The following is a 15,564-nucleotide window of genomic DNA, read 5'->3' on the forward strand; positions in this document are numbered from 1 at the left end:
CCTGAGGTTTCTACCGTTTTTTTTCCCCGTTAAAGGGGTTTTTTTGGGGAGTTTTTCCTTATCCGCTGCGAGGGTCATAAGGACAGAGGGATGTCGTATGCTGTAAAGCCCTGTGAGGCAAATTGTGATTTGTGATACTGGGCTTTATAAATAAAATTGATTGATTGATTGATTGACCGTCCTGCCACCAGGACAGTGTTACTAGCAGTAATCCCAGTGGCGTTGTTAGCTAGCTCCCACCCAACCCAGGTGGTGCACAGTGCAGAGCTGCTAAGGCTAACCAGTGGAGACCAGAGGGTGGGCTGTGGGCACTATATTTCCGCATGTTACGCAGCGACCTGTCTGTCTGTCAGCAGAGCCAACAGAAAATAAAATAAAGGTACGACATTTAGATCACAAACATTAAAAATTCACCACCTGCAAATGGATAGCACTGTGAAATGTGGTGGTAAAACTCACTGAGTCAGTGGAGCGCTGGACTAAAAAGAAAGTGCCTCTTGTATTTCACATCAGTTTGCTTTTTTATCTTAAAAATTAGTTGCCATTTAATGGGTGTTCAGCAATAAAAAGCAAAATTAACCAGAACTGACATTTCTAGTTCAGTCTAATCCATTTTATTCATCTGTTTCAGAGCCGGAGTCTGTGAGGCCCCAAACTGACCAATTCTCAAAATATTCGAAAAGCCATCAAGGTGATAAAACATTGATAAATATGTTCCCCTGGACCCCAAACAGAACACAACACTGTTTGAGATGCAATTTTCACTCACAAGAAAACAAGACAGAGTTATCGTGTGTATTTATTTCTGCTTTAGTACATAACTGCAAAAACAGTGTGATAATCACTGTTATCTGTTTTGTGATCCATTTATTGTGCAGATTTATTTTAAAGCATTTTAATCTGTTTTATATCCCCTTATCTTGATGCGCTGCTGTTATTTTGTTGCTTTTAAATTATCCTTCTGTTGATATCTTGTTTCATCTAGTTTCAAAGAGGCCCTTTCCTGGTTAGATAAAGGTTTAAATTAAGTTTTGTTTCATCTCACTCACACACTCAATTTCCCTTTATCTTATGGGGAAGGGGCTGCGTCTGATCATTCCTCTTACTTTCTGGAAGCGACGATACAACATTCACACCCAAATCACGCCATGATTGGAGCCGTTTGAACTTCTCCCCTAAGCTCTCTCTTTTTAGTTCTTTCACAACTTTTTCTGTCGCTTCCTGTGAATGCATTGTGGTGTTGTCTCCTGTTTATGTGATATTGTGTCTCCCCTCTTTCTGTGACAGCTGGCTTTCACTCCACCTTCCTGTTTGGAGCATCTATAAACATTTTTGATTTCTGATGTGGTCGGAAAACGTCACATATGAACTAAGTGTGTTCATTCATAATCTGACCCTACTGTGAGGCAGAAGCTGAGATTTGTGTTTCATTAGTGAGCCCTGATCGTTCCTGAACCATCAGACAGTATGACCACCGGAGCAGGTTCAACTCTGGTTCCATGTGTCGAGGTCAGTTATGTTCCTAAGTTCCTAAAATGCTTCCTGAACTGGAAAAAATCTTGCATTGGAAATCAGACTTAAAGGGTGACATCAGTATTTTTCAACCTGGACCCAATTTTTTTGTGTTTTTGTGTCTATGTGACTAATGGAGATATTAGTTTTTAAAATTGGTCCATTATTGAGCGAGAGCACCACAGTCGACCGTAGTGAAACAGGCTGCAATGTAGTGCTTAGGGGCAATTGTGCAACCTCAGTGTACGTCCACTATAAGAATTTGTGTTTGACATTGGCAGACTCAGGTTGTTATTTTCAGTGTCTGACAACATTATGGCAAGGACCATACAGCGTAAGATCCTTTTTGTTTAACCAGAAACAGCCCAAAATCACTATCGCCAAACCCACCAGACTCCATTCAAATAAATGGTAATTTTACCATTGTAAAACACACTTCATTCAAAGTCAATAGAAACAAAACACAACTCACAAAAACAGTCTTGGATCATCTTTTCACTGTTCCAACAATCACCAGTTCTGGTTTGGTTGAAATAATCCCTTATTTCAGTCAGTTAGACGGGAAAATGTGACGGCTCTATACCCGCTAAAATCACTGTTTATTTCAGTGGAGTCTGGTAGGGTTGGTGAAAGTGATTTTTGGGCTGTTTCTGGCTAAAGAAAAAGGATCTTACTCTGTAGCAAAATTGTCCTTTCTATACTGTTGTCAGGCACTTATAATAATAATCTGAGCCAGTCAGTGACAAAAACAAGCACTTATAGTAGATTCAAATTGACAATGAACAAATGCCCAGACTGGTTGCTGTGGAGGTGGGTGTGGTTAGTAGTCAGCTGCAGGGGAGAGGTGTGGGGGGATGGCTCATGAGAGTAGTACCAGGTGAGTTGATTGACACAGCTGCTGTTGGTTTGCTCTGATTACATCTCTCCCTTTGTCATGCAGTAGTGTGCTGGCCCTCGAAGGACACAGCCTGAGTTTTTGGTTTAAAACAGCCTGTTTCGCTGCTGCAGGCTGCAGGGCTCTCACTCAATACTGGACCAGATTTTGAAACACTGCTGTCTCCATTAGTCACTTAGACACAGGCGTTCCCCTTCACATGTGAAGTGATGTGTTCATTTGTGTTCATGTTTAGATTATCGGCTTGTAAAAACTGCAGGTCTGCAATTTAAACAAGTTGAATTTACAAAGTCATGACTTTAGGTAAAGAGATAAAGGAAGTGTTGTAAATAGTTTAAAAATGTAAACAGGTATTAAAGCGTTCCCTGCTCACACAGTGCAACAGACTACATCTGATGACTCACTCGCGGTCAACAAATTACAGACTTGATCCCAGTTTATGATCTCGGCTAATAAACATGACGGCATCGAGTAAAACAGAAACATCTTAGAACAAAGAAGCTCTTTTTTCTTTGTGATGTCAGGCCATTAACTGGTTTACTAACAGACTTACTGCTCTCCAACCGAGCAGCTTGGATCAGTATTTAGCAGAACACCACAGGCTTCCTGCGCTGCATCAGTCCACCCTGCAGTTTCAATCACAGCCTCCTCCCTCTTGGACTTAATCCCCCAACATCTCAGACATTCTCCTGCACTCCTCTCTGTCAAGACCACACTTTGAACTCACCTATTCAAAAACGGTTTTAATCTGTGATACATTAGCCTCCCCCTTCTTCCTGTTTCATTGTTGTAGTTGTTTTACTGCTTTTACTGTTTCTGTTACTTTATTACCATCCACACATCGGCACAAGGCCCAAAGTGTCAGGGGCTCGCCAGCTTTCACTTGCAAAATGTCACTCAAATTAACACATACGGACCAGGAATAGGCTCAAAATGACCACAAAGTGACACAAAAAGACAGAAAACAACCACAAGGAGAGAGAAAATGACAACAAAGTGATACAACACCAACAAAAATGACATAAATTTACCTCATAGAGACACAACATTACTTTGGTAAGTTACACAGTCACCTCAAAGAGACCCAAACTACAAAAAGGCTGAAGCCTATCCCAGGTCTGGACAGGTCACCAGACTATCACAGGGCTGACACATAGAGACAGACAACCATTCACACTCACATTCACACCTATGGACAATTTAGTCACCGATCAACTTGCATGTCTTCGGGCTGTGGGAGGAAGCTGGAGTACCCTGAGAAAACCCATGCTGACACGGAGAGAGCATGCAAACTCACAATGCTAACCACTGCACCACCGTGCTGCCCACATTATGTTTAAGTTGTAATAGATTCAGCATTATTGAGTTACTGGTAAATTATTATTTCATTGTCATTTATAGCACTTTGTATATTTCATCTGTATTGTCATTTGCGCTGTTTGAGTGGAGTCAGTAGGCGTTTCTCAATACCAAGTACGCCAAGTTTGGACTTGCACACTTGGAAGTTCGGACTTGGCAAGTTTGACTCAGGAGTACAAACTCCCAAGGACAGTCTGTGAGAAATGCATTCTGGGATACCTGGCTGTCCATAGAGGTCACCTCCCGATGCATCCCTGGTGGAACGGGCAGAGCAAGTTCACATCTGGGCATTTGGACTGTACTCGGCTGGATGCAGACTTTGAATTGGAACAGCACTTGGGCTGCGACTGACGTTTCACAAGTCCGAGAGAGCACAAGTACAGGCAAGAACGCAGATTGAGAAACGCCTAGTGTGTTACCTTGGTTATGAACTAATTGGTTCCTACCTGTCCTTGTTTTGTGGGGACAGGTATGAGTGATACACAAGAGAGAGTGAGCGCCCCGTGCTGGGTCCATGTCATTGGTTCGACAGCCCATTGGTTCGACATCCCATTAGTCCAACTGTCCGCGGTGCTGAACGGCTCGTGGCGGGCGTATGGTGTGCTGCGACCAGCTTGAGGCGGAGCAGACTCACGACTTATGTGTTTGTCACTTTCTTTTTCATTTTAACCCACACCATGATCTTTTCCTGACCCTAACCAAGTGGTTTTTGTGCCTAAACCTAACCAGACCTTAACCACAGGGCATCATGATGATTTCGGAACAGACTTCGGAACAATGAGTTTAATATGGTCGGAACAATGGGATGTCGAACCAATGGGCAGTTCCCCCCGTGCTTAACAGTGAAAAGAAATTGCCGCACGGCTAAGTTGGAATGTGTTACTGTGTCTCCATGTTGGTAAAAATTAAATGAAGAGGAAGAAACAAATGTTGTAGCCCGGAAGAACTGGGGGTCATCAAGAACAGAGGGTTACTGTAGTAGTAGTTTCACTTGATGATAGCAAATGAAGATACTCTCCTACTGTAGCTGTGGTTTAAAAGCACAAAGAAAAAAACACCTTCAGAGTATTTGAGACCTCCCAGCTCAATTTAATTAAACTTATTTAAAAAGAGATGATGTAGATTAATCAACATTCAAACAAATGCAGCTGAGTTGGCTGAAAGCTGGTTTCATCAGCAGTCCCTTTGCTTTACTTGAAGTTATGAGGCACCTTAAAACAATAAGAAAAATTCAATATATACAATGGTTAAAAACACACATTGTGGTGAAGAATGCATATAGAATAGAGATAAACAACATGAGCGGGCAACACGGCACTACCTGCTGATTGACATGTAAACACAGAGCTTATCTCTCTAATGAAGTGTTAAAATGAGCAGCTGATGGACAGTAAATATATACTGAGATAGATTTCCCTGTGTAAAACATAATAACCTCATCCTGAGTAATCACCAACACTTTGGGTGTAAGGAATAGATTGATTACTCCTTTAATGAAAGAGCGATGACATTGCTATTTAGGGATGCTACTGATTTAACAACATACAGCGGCGGTGGCAATGATTTTCCTTTCAAACATTTTGATTACTTTCGAAATGGTATGGAAATTAGGAGCGAGGGAAATCGAAACCCATCTGTCGGTCCATCGGTTAGATTTAGCAGGCTCGTATTAATGCAGTGCATTTCATTACTGTATTGTAGAGTGCACATACGAGCTAATGACTGTAGAAATACTTTGTGGGGCACTCACAGAGTTGGTAATAGGATCTCCTTCCTGTAATCTATCTTGCTCATATGGTGCATCACATTGAAACCAACGATAAAGACAAGAGATCCAGTGATAAACTATCATGAGCTCGGGTTAGGATAGATGCAAAGACAGCTGTATGTGCACACCTTGAACAGCATTGTGGCATGCTGAGAAGAGCCTTTCACACTAACGTCACCCTTTCAGACACAAAACTGTTTAACTCAAGACAAAACAACCAGAGTACTTGACTCAATCATTCTGCAGTATCATCGTTAAGCTAATGGTGCATTATTTCAGTGTGAATAGGTTTCTACAGGCAGGTCGCTGATGTGTTCCATTGACATTATAAGATGTTTTGTTTGGTTGCAAATGGTGCAGTTGGTCATTTAACACATCAGTGCAACCACTGTTGGGTGGAACCACTTGAATCTACCCAGAACATTTTGAGAAATTCAGGAAGTGATTGCAGGGACCTGACTAACACCAGTTTCAGGTCCAGCATAGTTACTGCTAAGTGGTTGTCCATGAGAGAGCACTAACAAGTTTACTTTTCGACTGCAAAATGTCCCACCCAGAACTTATCTTGGTCCCATTTTCCCATATTCTTCTTTTTTAATATTTTATTTTAGTTTTTCAAAATATACAAAGCACACAGTCACAAATTGACAGTACAATAAAACCAAATTGACATTATGAATGCTTCAAAAATAAATGAACAGACAATAAAATAAATCGGCACATAATGCAAATAAAAATGTAACTAAGAAAAGTATTAACTACACTACAAAAATGTTGAAGAAAAAATTGGGGGTAGCCAAGAGGTAGGGTAGTCTTATCCTTAATCGCATGGTCTATTATGATACTGGTGTGGTGAAAACAGAGAGCACATGAAGGCAGTCCTTCAATCATATTGGGTGGGAGATTCTCTATATAGTTAATAACAGGTTGCCATATTTTATAGACTGAGGTATTACATATTATTTATTTTTCTCACATTCTTTTTGACACTTACATCAGAGTTATCAGAGACTAAGATGGTCCACTTTATAGCCCTTTTTAAACAGGAATTGTGCAAATTTGCAGGAAAGCCCAATTAGTCTTTTTTCAGCATTGGCAGTATAAAAACAAAATCGGGGAGTGCAGCAAAATGCCGCCTACCTACTTGTGTTTATACAGAATGTGCCTTTTTCGGGGCAATGGGGGGCGTGAGCAAGTAACAAAACGTGTAGCTCAGCGTGGGACGTAAACAGTGACGTGGGAGGGAAGCTGCGGCTGGCCAGTCCTTCGGCGATTCTCTCATAAGTCGGCCCGTTCTTCACCGTTCCCGTCATCTGACGGTTAATGGCCTCTTCGCTTGCGAGGGCAAGGAGGGCATGCAATTCCTTGTCTCCCCAGTTGCTCATCTTTACAGTGTCTGTCAGGTTTTGTTTCCCCCTTGCTACTAGCTGCTCGCTAATTCCTGCTATCAGCTGTTTCCTGTTCCCGTTGCGGAAGGCCACCTCAGCCTGTTTAAACTAAAAGGGTTCCGCCAATATGTCTACCCTACGAGGTGGAAAATTGGGCACCTCGGATCAACTCACCAATACGGCTGTGTGTGTCTAAACGCTTGCTGCTTCCCGGCAAAACGGCTCAACATTCGCGGAAAATTTGGCAGTGTAAAAGGGGCTATCGATTTATTCCCTGTATCTGTGTCACATGGGTTTTGCCACTGCCCCGCCCTTTTAGGAGACTGACGGCAGTCCTGAGTCTATTTATTCCAATGGGAAAAGGGAGCGTGAGTACTGAATATAACAGTTTCCTTCACCCCATAATCACTGTAGTAAATACTGGACCTATTTTTCACAAGCATCAACCCTTCTAAACATTCTGACACTAAATGGCATTTTTCCAGACAGACAAGTCATGAGAAAATCAACTTTGTTTGAGACATGTTTCTGTTTTTGTTCTGTTTATTTTTAAATATATATTTTATAGTGTCTTATTGTTGTAATTTTCTAGTCTTGCAAAACTTTATGTTCAGTTGTTTGTGTTATCCTTCAAACTGTGTCTATGTCATTATAATCTTGCCAAGTGAAGCACTTTGGGTTGTATGTTTGTATGGAAGGTGCTATATAAATAAAGTTGGGTTGAGTGATCTTACATTCGACTGATCAGATATTAAGCTAGCGTTTAAATTTGGACTGTATATTGTGTCATATTGCTTTGAATCAGACTCCATCCATCCACACAATGTTAACTACACTTCCAAATGAGGCGGAGGTATTCAGGTAAAAGATGACAACTCCAGCGTAGGAGACTGGACGCATACTACCACCAACACAGCTTATAATGCATTATCTTTTGTTAAAAAGTGTCTTTACAGTTATGTAGCCAACTTCCTGAGCAGTGTTTAAAGGAAAAGAGGGGGCGAGTGAGAGGCTAACGATGAGGAATGGCTCTGTTAAAGAAGAAAAACAACCACCTTTGTATCCATCCTTTCCAAGTCAAACATCGCAGTTGCACAACAGCAATTTAAAAAAAAACTACATTCCCATTAAGTCGAGCAAAAACTACACCTCCAACAAAGCCATCTCCTTTTCTCCGATTTTTAATGACTCTTGATATGGGATGGAAACTCACACAAAATCACACCAAAGGACCATTTAGCCCATGATTTATATAGACGCTGAGGTTAAAGAGGTCAGAGCACTGAGTGTGTTGTATAAGCTGTTGTTCAGACTTCAGAGATGGTGTAATGGATGTCTCTATGATGGATCCAACTTTACAAAGCTAACAAACCCCTCAAACTCACTGCTGCTTTCCCATCACCTGCTGTACTGTGACATAAACTCACAGACGTTCTCATTTTTTTTCTCACATCTGTTGGCCCATCTGACAAATCAAAGCCTCACTGTAATGGCAAAATAGCAGCTAACAATGTGTGATTTTCTCTCAACCTTTTGTCTGATTCACTCTTAACACCAACACCTACAGAAGACTGAATACACGGATGGTATTTCAGCTCTTTGCTGGAGTTAAATCATCCACTGACTCACCTTTTCTAATGTCCCCTGTCAGCTAAAGAACAAATCTGTTGCCAGAGAAGAAAAAAGTTTGGAGTATCTCGTCATAAAACTCCATAACTTTTATTTTTACTCATATTCCGCACAAAAGCTTAGCATACAGCATTTCAGTGCTGGTTGTTCTGTAACAAATGTTTTAAAATTGCTGGTTTGGTATCATGTTTAAGAACAAATTAGTGTCAATACTGTGACTGAAGACGGGCTGAAAACCCACAAAAAAACACATAAAGGCTGTACGACTGACTAAATACACCAGATAACACACTGAACGACAGGTCAGTGACGAGTAGACCTCTGGTAGTTGGTGACCCAGCAAATCCCGCAAATGATCACTAAACCACTACATGGTACGATGAGGCTCTACTCGAGCTTAATCACTCCTTTTTGGTTTTCCATCAGCAGTAGTTGTGGATAGTACCTGGTATTTTGGAACCATCTCTGTCGAGGTTTCAAGTGACTGGTCAGAGACATCTGTCAATCTAGCGCGACACGGAACATCCTGCTCAAGCCCAGTATTTTTAAAATAAAAAGTTACCATCAGTAGCAACCACAATCTTTTTATTAATTTGACCATTCACTTGTGAAATATTGTGACAAAAAAGGGTGGCACATGTACATAGAAGCAAATGGGACAACTGCAATTGACAGACATAAGTACTATTCAGACGGGATTAGTTTTACATAGGGATGTGGACTAATGTCAGTTTACCACAGGATGTCTATAATATAAATGTCTGATTCACACGGGACAAGAAATCTCCATAATTCTACCAGAGATGGGAGTGGTAACTCGGTCTGCGCCCTGGCGTCACCTCCCTGTCTGCATGTGCGTGCTACGTTGCTTCCTGTATGTGTTACATTTATTAGCCCAATATGAAATATTGCCCATGATCAGGATTGTGTATACACAATTAGCAATACGGATTTATATTAAGCCTACTGAACACAACCAGAAGTCTCGTGGCTCTGAAAAGTGCTTTCTTCTCGACCTTTTTGATTGGTCTCCACGTAGGGCTATGCAATCATTAGAAGAATGTCCACTATCACGACTGCTGACAACACTGAATGCTTCTTCAAGCGCCTCCATCATCAAAAAAACGCGNGCTCTGAAAAGTGCTTTCTTCTCGACCTTTTTGATTGGTCTCCACGTAGGGCTATGCGATCATAGAAGAATGTCCACTATCACGACTGCTGACAACACTGAATGCTTCTTCAAGCGCCTCCATCATCAAAAAAACGCGGAAAACTAGCTGTAAACAGGTCGTGACGAAATATTTACATACATTTTTACAGAGGATCGCGTTCACACGGGATTAATATTACCCGAGGTATTTTCCTCGGACTGTTTTACAGAAGGTAAAAGTCATCGTAATTTTTACTGACATTATCTGGAATGATTACAGACATGGCGCGTTCAGACGGGACTAAAATCCCTGGTAATAATTACTTTACCCCATGTCTCCACGTTAAAGTAATCCCGCCCGAATAGGGCTTTACAGACAAAAATGTAAAGCAGTCATGATGATGTATGTCGTGATAAGAGTCCAGGGCTATAGATCAGATTGTTTCAGGCATGTTTTGATGTTTGTGTGTGAGGCAGCTGTGTTTGTAGACCACTGTGCCGCCCAACTGGATCACCTCACAGCAAGATGGTCCCTAGTTCAAACCCGGGGTGGGGGAGCCCCTCTGTGTGTGGTTTTCTCCAGGTACTCCGGCTTCCTAACATGCAGGTTAGGTTAACTGATGACTCTAATAGGTGTGAATGTGGGCGTGAATGGTTGTCTGTCTCTATGTGTCAGCCCTGTGATAGTCTGGTGACCTGTCCAGGGTGGGCCCCGCCTCTCGCCCAGTGTCAGCTGGGATAGGTCCCAGCACTCTGCGACCACTAACAGGACAGGACTAACAGGCAATTATGGAGATTGAATGAACTAGCCATGTTCTGACGAAGTCTGTTCTCACACTGAATAGTGTTTGCCTGTTGTTAAAATGCATCGTGCTGCCCTCAGTGGTTATGTAAAGGAAAAGGTTTGATTCAGATTTAGGAAGGAGGAAACGCATGTTGATGGGGAAATAACACTGGTATGTTTGGTGCAGTCAGTCACTGGGTACGGTAAAACACAGTGTCGTTAACTGTGATGCTTGCGATGCTCAAGTTTACGTTTATGAGTTGCGAACAGATACATTCAGTTCACTGTTCATCAAAAACACGACCATGTTCAACATCACCACACTGTGAAGGACAACATGGCTGACACCAGAGCAGGTGAGGTTGAGTTTTTAATGTGTTTGGAGGTATTTCCAGTTTACTTATTTTCATCATTTATCAGTTTTTCTCTTCAGAAGAAAACTTGCTCACCTGTGAGTTGAACCTCAGCTGGCAGACGCTGCAGGAGACGTGCTTCCTCTTTGCAGTGGGAGGGAGGCCGAGGGTGTGATGGAGGACGGCTTTCTGCACGGGGTCCATCTGGAGGATGGAGGGAGACACGGAAAGAGGCTAATTAAAACAGTTGCTAACGCTGACCTGTAAATCACCTTCACTCCTCCATCGCTCACTGGGCTGTAAAGAGAAAACAGGCTGCCTGAAGCTCTTTAGAAAGCCGACCATTCATCTTGCACTTCAACAGGTGCTTTCTGGCTCAGACATTAATACCCCATTTGGAAACTGGAGGCACACAGCATCAGTGTTTGACTGTGGAGACTTTACTGTAATGGTCGTAAGCAAAATCCCTCAAGTGAGCACTTTAAGGACACCACTGGTGTTATTGCATCTCTTTATTATCATCAACAATTCCCCAGAAGCGACTAAAACCAACAATGAATTTAACCCACTAACAAGTATTGTCTCTGTAGCCACAGTCTGCTTATGCCTTTGTACCACAGTATTTCATTGCCGTCCAGAAATAAGAAAAGCACACATAAAAGAGCTTCTCTTGTATTTGGTGAAATATTCCTTCACTGTGATCAGTGTGGCTCGATGAGTGTATTGCTCATGGCTCATTTAACTATCAAAGCAGGGTAAAAAGAGAACCACAAGCGCGAGGCTGACGTCTTCCTCATTACATTTATTCATTTGGTGCACACTTTTATCCAAAGTAACGTACAAATGAGGTACAATCCTAGCCACAGTACATTAAAGACAACCCTTTGAGAAGAAAGCCTCAACATTCAGTGCTACGCTCCAGCTGACACAAATGCCACAAGGTTTGCAGGTCCATAAAAGAGCATACAAGTGCCTGAAAAGGATCTTTTTTGAGGAGGAGTGTGAGAAACAAGCTGTAGTTGCAGAGTTGCATCAGAAAAAATGGATTCCTTGTGTCTGGATTGCAGTAAAGACATATTGTATATCACCTAATGCTGCTTTGGGAAAATAGCTGCGTTCTGTGGAAGCACAAGCAAACATCATGCTGTGGCCTCGTAGATAGTACCTGTTGGCGAGATAAATTCATTGGTGCAAGAACAACTTGTACAAGCATTTGTTTTTTAAGAGGATACTTTGCGGATGTGGCAAACTTCCCTCCATCTATCCAGTGCCTAGATATCCCTCCTCGCCCACGGCGAAACTCTGCCATCTGACGTATTTTGAGTCATCTGCTGGAGTTTTGCTGACAGCAGGCGACATTTTCATATTGCCTGCTACGCATGCCATCGGACACGTAGTAAACAATAGACACGTATTTCAGTGTCGTGCTTAGCTGTAATAGCGAGAGTTTGTGAACAGGAAGTGGGCTTGGATTTCTCAAGGAAAGACAGTGATTTCAAATGCAATAATAATTGATGTAACACTATCACTTATCCTATATGGTCAGTTTTTGTAGTATACTGCACACCAGTGGTTCCCAACTGGTCCAGCTCTCTCCTTAGTCATTAATCCAAGGTCCACACAGTTTGATATGTTCAGCGACATACTTGCGTTTGACCATGTAGTCAAGCTAGTTTGCTGTCTCTGTCAAGTAGCTGTCCATTAGTCACTCACTCTACAGCAGGAAACAGCACTTCAAAATAAAAACTCTTGCGGTCCATTCAGAATAAACACGCAACCCACTTTTGGACTGCGACCCACCAGTTTGGAACCACTGTCTTACACAACGACTACATGTACTTTATGACACGTACAATGTCAACAGCATAATGTCTGCTAATGTAGTAAGAAATGACAAGTGATACATAACCATGACAACGAAGTATGTTTTTCCCTCTTTGTCGACTACCTACCATCACAAGCAAGTTCAGCTGCTATTCTTTCTCAGATGTTCTCCTTACGGTCATTATCTTTCAAATCTTCATTTGTCAAAGAGGACATTGTTTTGTCAGATCAATGTCCTTATTGTTATGTGACAGTTTGAGGAGAATCATGGCAATGACATCCGAGAAAACAACCCTGTCACTTCAGTGTCGTCGAAATCTGGCGCTTGGGCAGTGACTTGCGGCGTCAGACACTGACGAAAATGTCGGCATGATATGTGGTCAGTTGCCGTTATAGTTTAACGCTTCTTGGCGGCATCAGGGGGAATATTAAGGCTAACCCTGACTATGTGCTTTTGGTGCCTAAACCTAACCATGTCAATTCGCAGTGTTGTGCTGACGTAGTGTGTTTATTTTCTCAGAGACTGTATGTTAGCCGTACATTTCCTGTGAAAAGAAAGTGTAGTTTGAAAGAAGACAATGCATGTAACAGGCAGACCTTGACACTGTGTCCCAAAATGTCAACAACCAACGCACCCAGGGTACCTTGCACATTGTATCTGGACATGGAAAGTCCATGACCAAATGTTGATATGTGACGAGGTCAGGGTGAGAATGCGTTGAAGAAAATACTGATTGTGTGAGCAAATTAAAGTCATTATTATACTGGTTGGCTTGTTTTTATTTGACATCTGGAAATCGCAAAAAGCTGCAGAAGAAAAAAAAAAAGCTTCCACTGTAATGAACAAAATTTTCAGATTCGGTGTGGATACAAAGAGAGATACAGATTTTTAAATTGACGTGCGATTTATTGGCATGCATTACTCACATTTGATCTGAAAAGATCTTTAATCTGAGTAAATTTGGAGATTAAATATGTTACAGAAACAAACTGACTGAAGCAAAGCATGGAGTTTATGCAAAACAAATATTCTCTTCATGATATTGTCATCCTCACAGCTATCAATTCACTGAGAGGTATGATAATGTTCATTTTTTTTCCACTTGGTATGATTTTATTGGTATATTTGGCAATTTATTTACTATGAACAGTGATCCCAGTGTAACATCATCTTTTGTAATGTGTAATATTCCCTTGTCCATCTCCTGACTGCCATGTCTCTGTCTCCCATTTAAGCCATGGACCGCTTTACTTTTCCAGCACTCCTTTTTATTTCTGTCAAAATACAGCACTGCGCTCATGACAAATTGTTTTCCACTGTATTAATAATGTGTTTGCGGTCTCCTGATACAACCACTGACACTGCAAAATTTGTTATGCTTTTGTCTGATGATTTCTGACAGCAGGACAGGAAACTCTACAGCGTGAAATTCTTCTTTTTCTGTCTTGGGTAACATTTATTCTAATGAAACTTGCCCATGAATGAGAACCAAGCAATTTACTCTTGTGCAGTAAAGAGAGTTTGTTGAATGTGAACACACATACAAGCAAAAAATTAAGCACATTGTTTGGGAAATAATGAACCATTGCCTAATTATTGTAAATTTACCTGAGATGATTCACATAAACAGAAAAACCTCAGAGAAACCTCAGCCACACAACCAGCACATACATTTATATCTTCAGGACTAACTGGGAGTGGGCATGCTACTGCATGGCTGCACGCTGCTTGTCTGGTTGGTATCTGCCTCCCTCTGTGTGGTGACAGGGCTTTGGGGAATGAACAAACACATCTGCCTCGCAGAGGAAGTGTCTCAATAGGCACCACTTGGCTGCAGAAGGCAGAAAGGTGCCTACAGTGTGTGGGAGGATTAATCCACCTTGACAATTGTGCTGCAGAAGGTAGGCACAATGATGTTATACTGTTGCTTTCTGTGGACGCTGTTTGGCTGAACTGAGGCTGTTTTCATTATTTGGGATTTCAAGTGTATTTGTGTGGAGAGGTAAAAAAAAGTTTCCCGAGATATTCACCTCTGGAACAGAAGTGGAAAACTACTGGTACTGACTAAAACAGAACTATACAGTAATCAGCTTATACATGAATGTCTTTTTCTTTTCTCTATTTATTAATGTGATACATCAGTCTTGTTGACTGAAATGACAATCATGAATCCTGATTATTTTACGTTTTAAACATCATTATCGTTTGTTGTTGATTTTAATTAGATTTTTAATTATTCATCTATCTTTTTAATATTTGAATTGACAGATATTTGCCTCACCTTCACGTTCTACCTAATAAACCTGTAATAGTCGTAAAAACACTACTCGACCAGAAAGGTTATTAGTCTGCAAGGTTTCATTGGTCGCTTCGTCGCAAAAAAAACAAATACATAACAAACCAACAAAAAAAACAAGCAAACATGAAACCCTATCAAGAGCTGCACCTCATCAAAATATATCAAAACCTATATGACTGGACCATGTGAATTTAATTTGAAAGGACAGACACAGGAAGAGGCCACGCTCTGCAGTCAGACAGGAGTCACGTTACAAACCAATCACAGCCGACAGATATCTTTCCCTTCTTCTGTAAATATTGAGTCTGATAAATACAGAGAAGTTGATCATGTTAGTGCAGGGCTACCCGGCATGTGGGCGGCCCCTAATTTCCAGGGCTGGTACCTGCGGTTTTTCCACAGGCTAGTTAATAACATGTCGGGCAGGAAATCCAAAGTGTGGGATCATTTTGAGAAGGTGAAAGACGAACCCAAGGTGATATGTAAACTCATCTTCATTGGTCGACTACAAACATGACGTATCATCTGAAACATGGAAGTAGCTACATGCCCATTAGCCCACAGCGTCATTAACAGGCGGCTCGCTCAGTGTGTGACGTGCA

General features: G+C 41.5%; 1 protein-coding gene across 1 annotated transcript in view; it reads right to left on the reverse strand.

Annotated features, from left to right (window-relative positions):
• The window catches only part of znf385d (zinc finger protein 385D), a 128,151-nt gene that overhangs the window by 58,353 nt on the left and 54,234 nt on the right, over nt 1-15,564 (reverse strand). Inside the window, exon 3 of the mRNA XM_050047600.1 lies at nt 10,935-11,042. Within this exon, the coding sequence (XP_049903557.1) occupies nt 10,935-11,042 (108 nt within the window). The remainder of the gene's footprint in view (nt 1-10,934; nt 11,043-15,564) is intronic.

This window comes from Epinephelus moara, chromosome 6 (assembly GCF_006386435.1).
Source record: "Epinephelus moara isolate mb chromosome 6, YSFRI_EMoa_1.0, whole genome shotgun sequence".
NCBI classification, from domain to species: Eukaryota; Metazoa; Chordata; class Actinopteri; order Perciformes; family Serranidae; genus Epinephelus; species Epinephelus moara.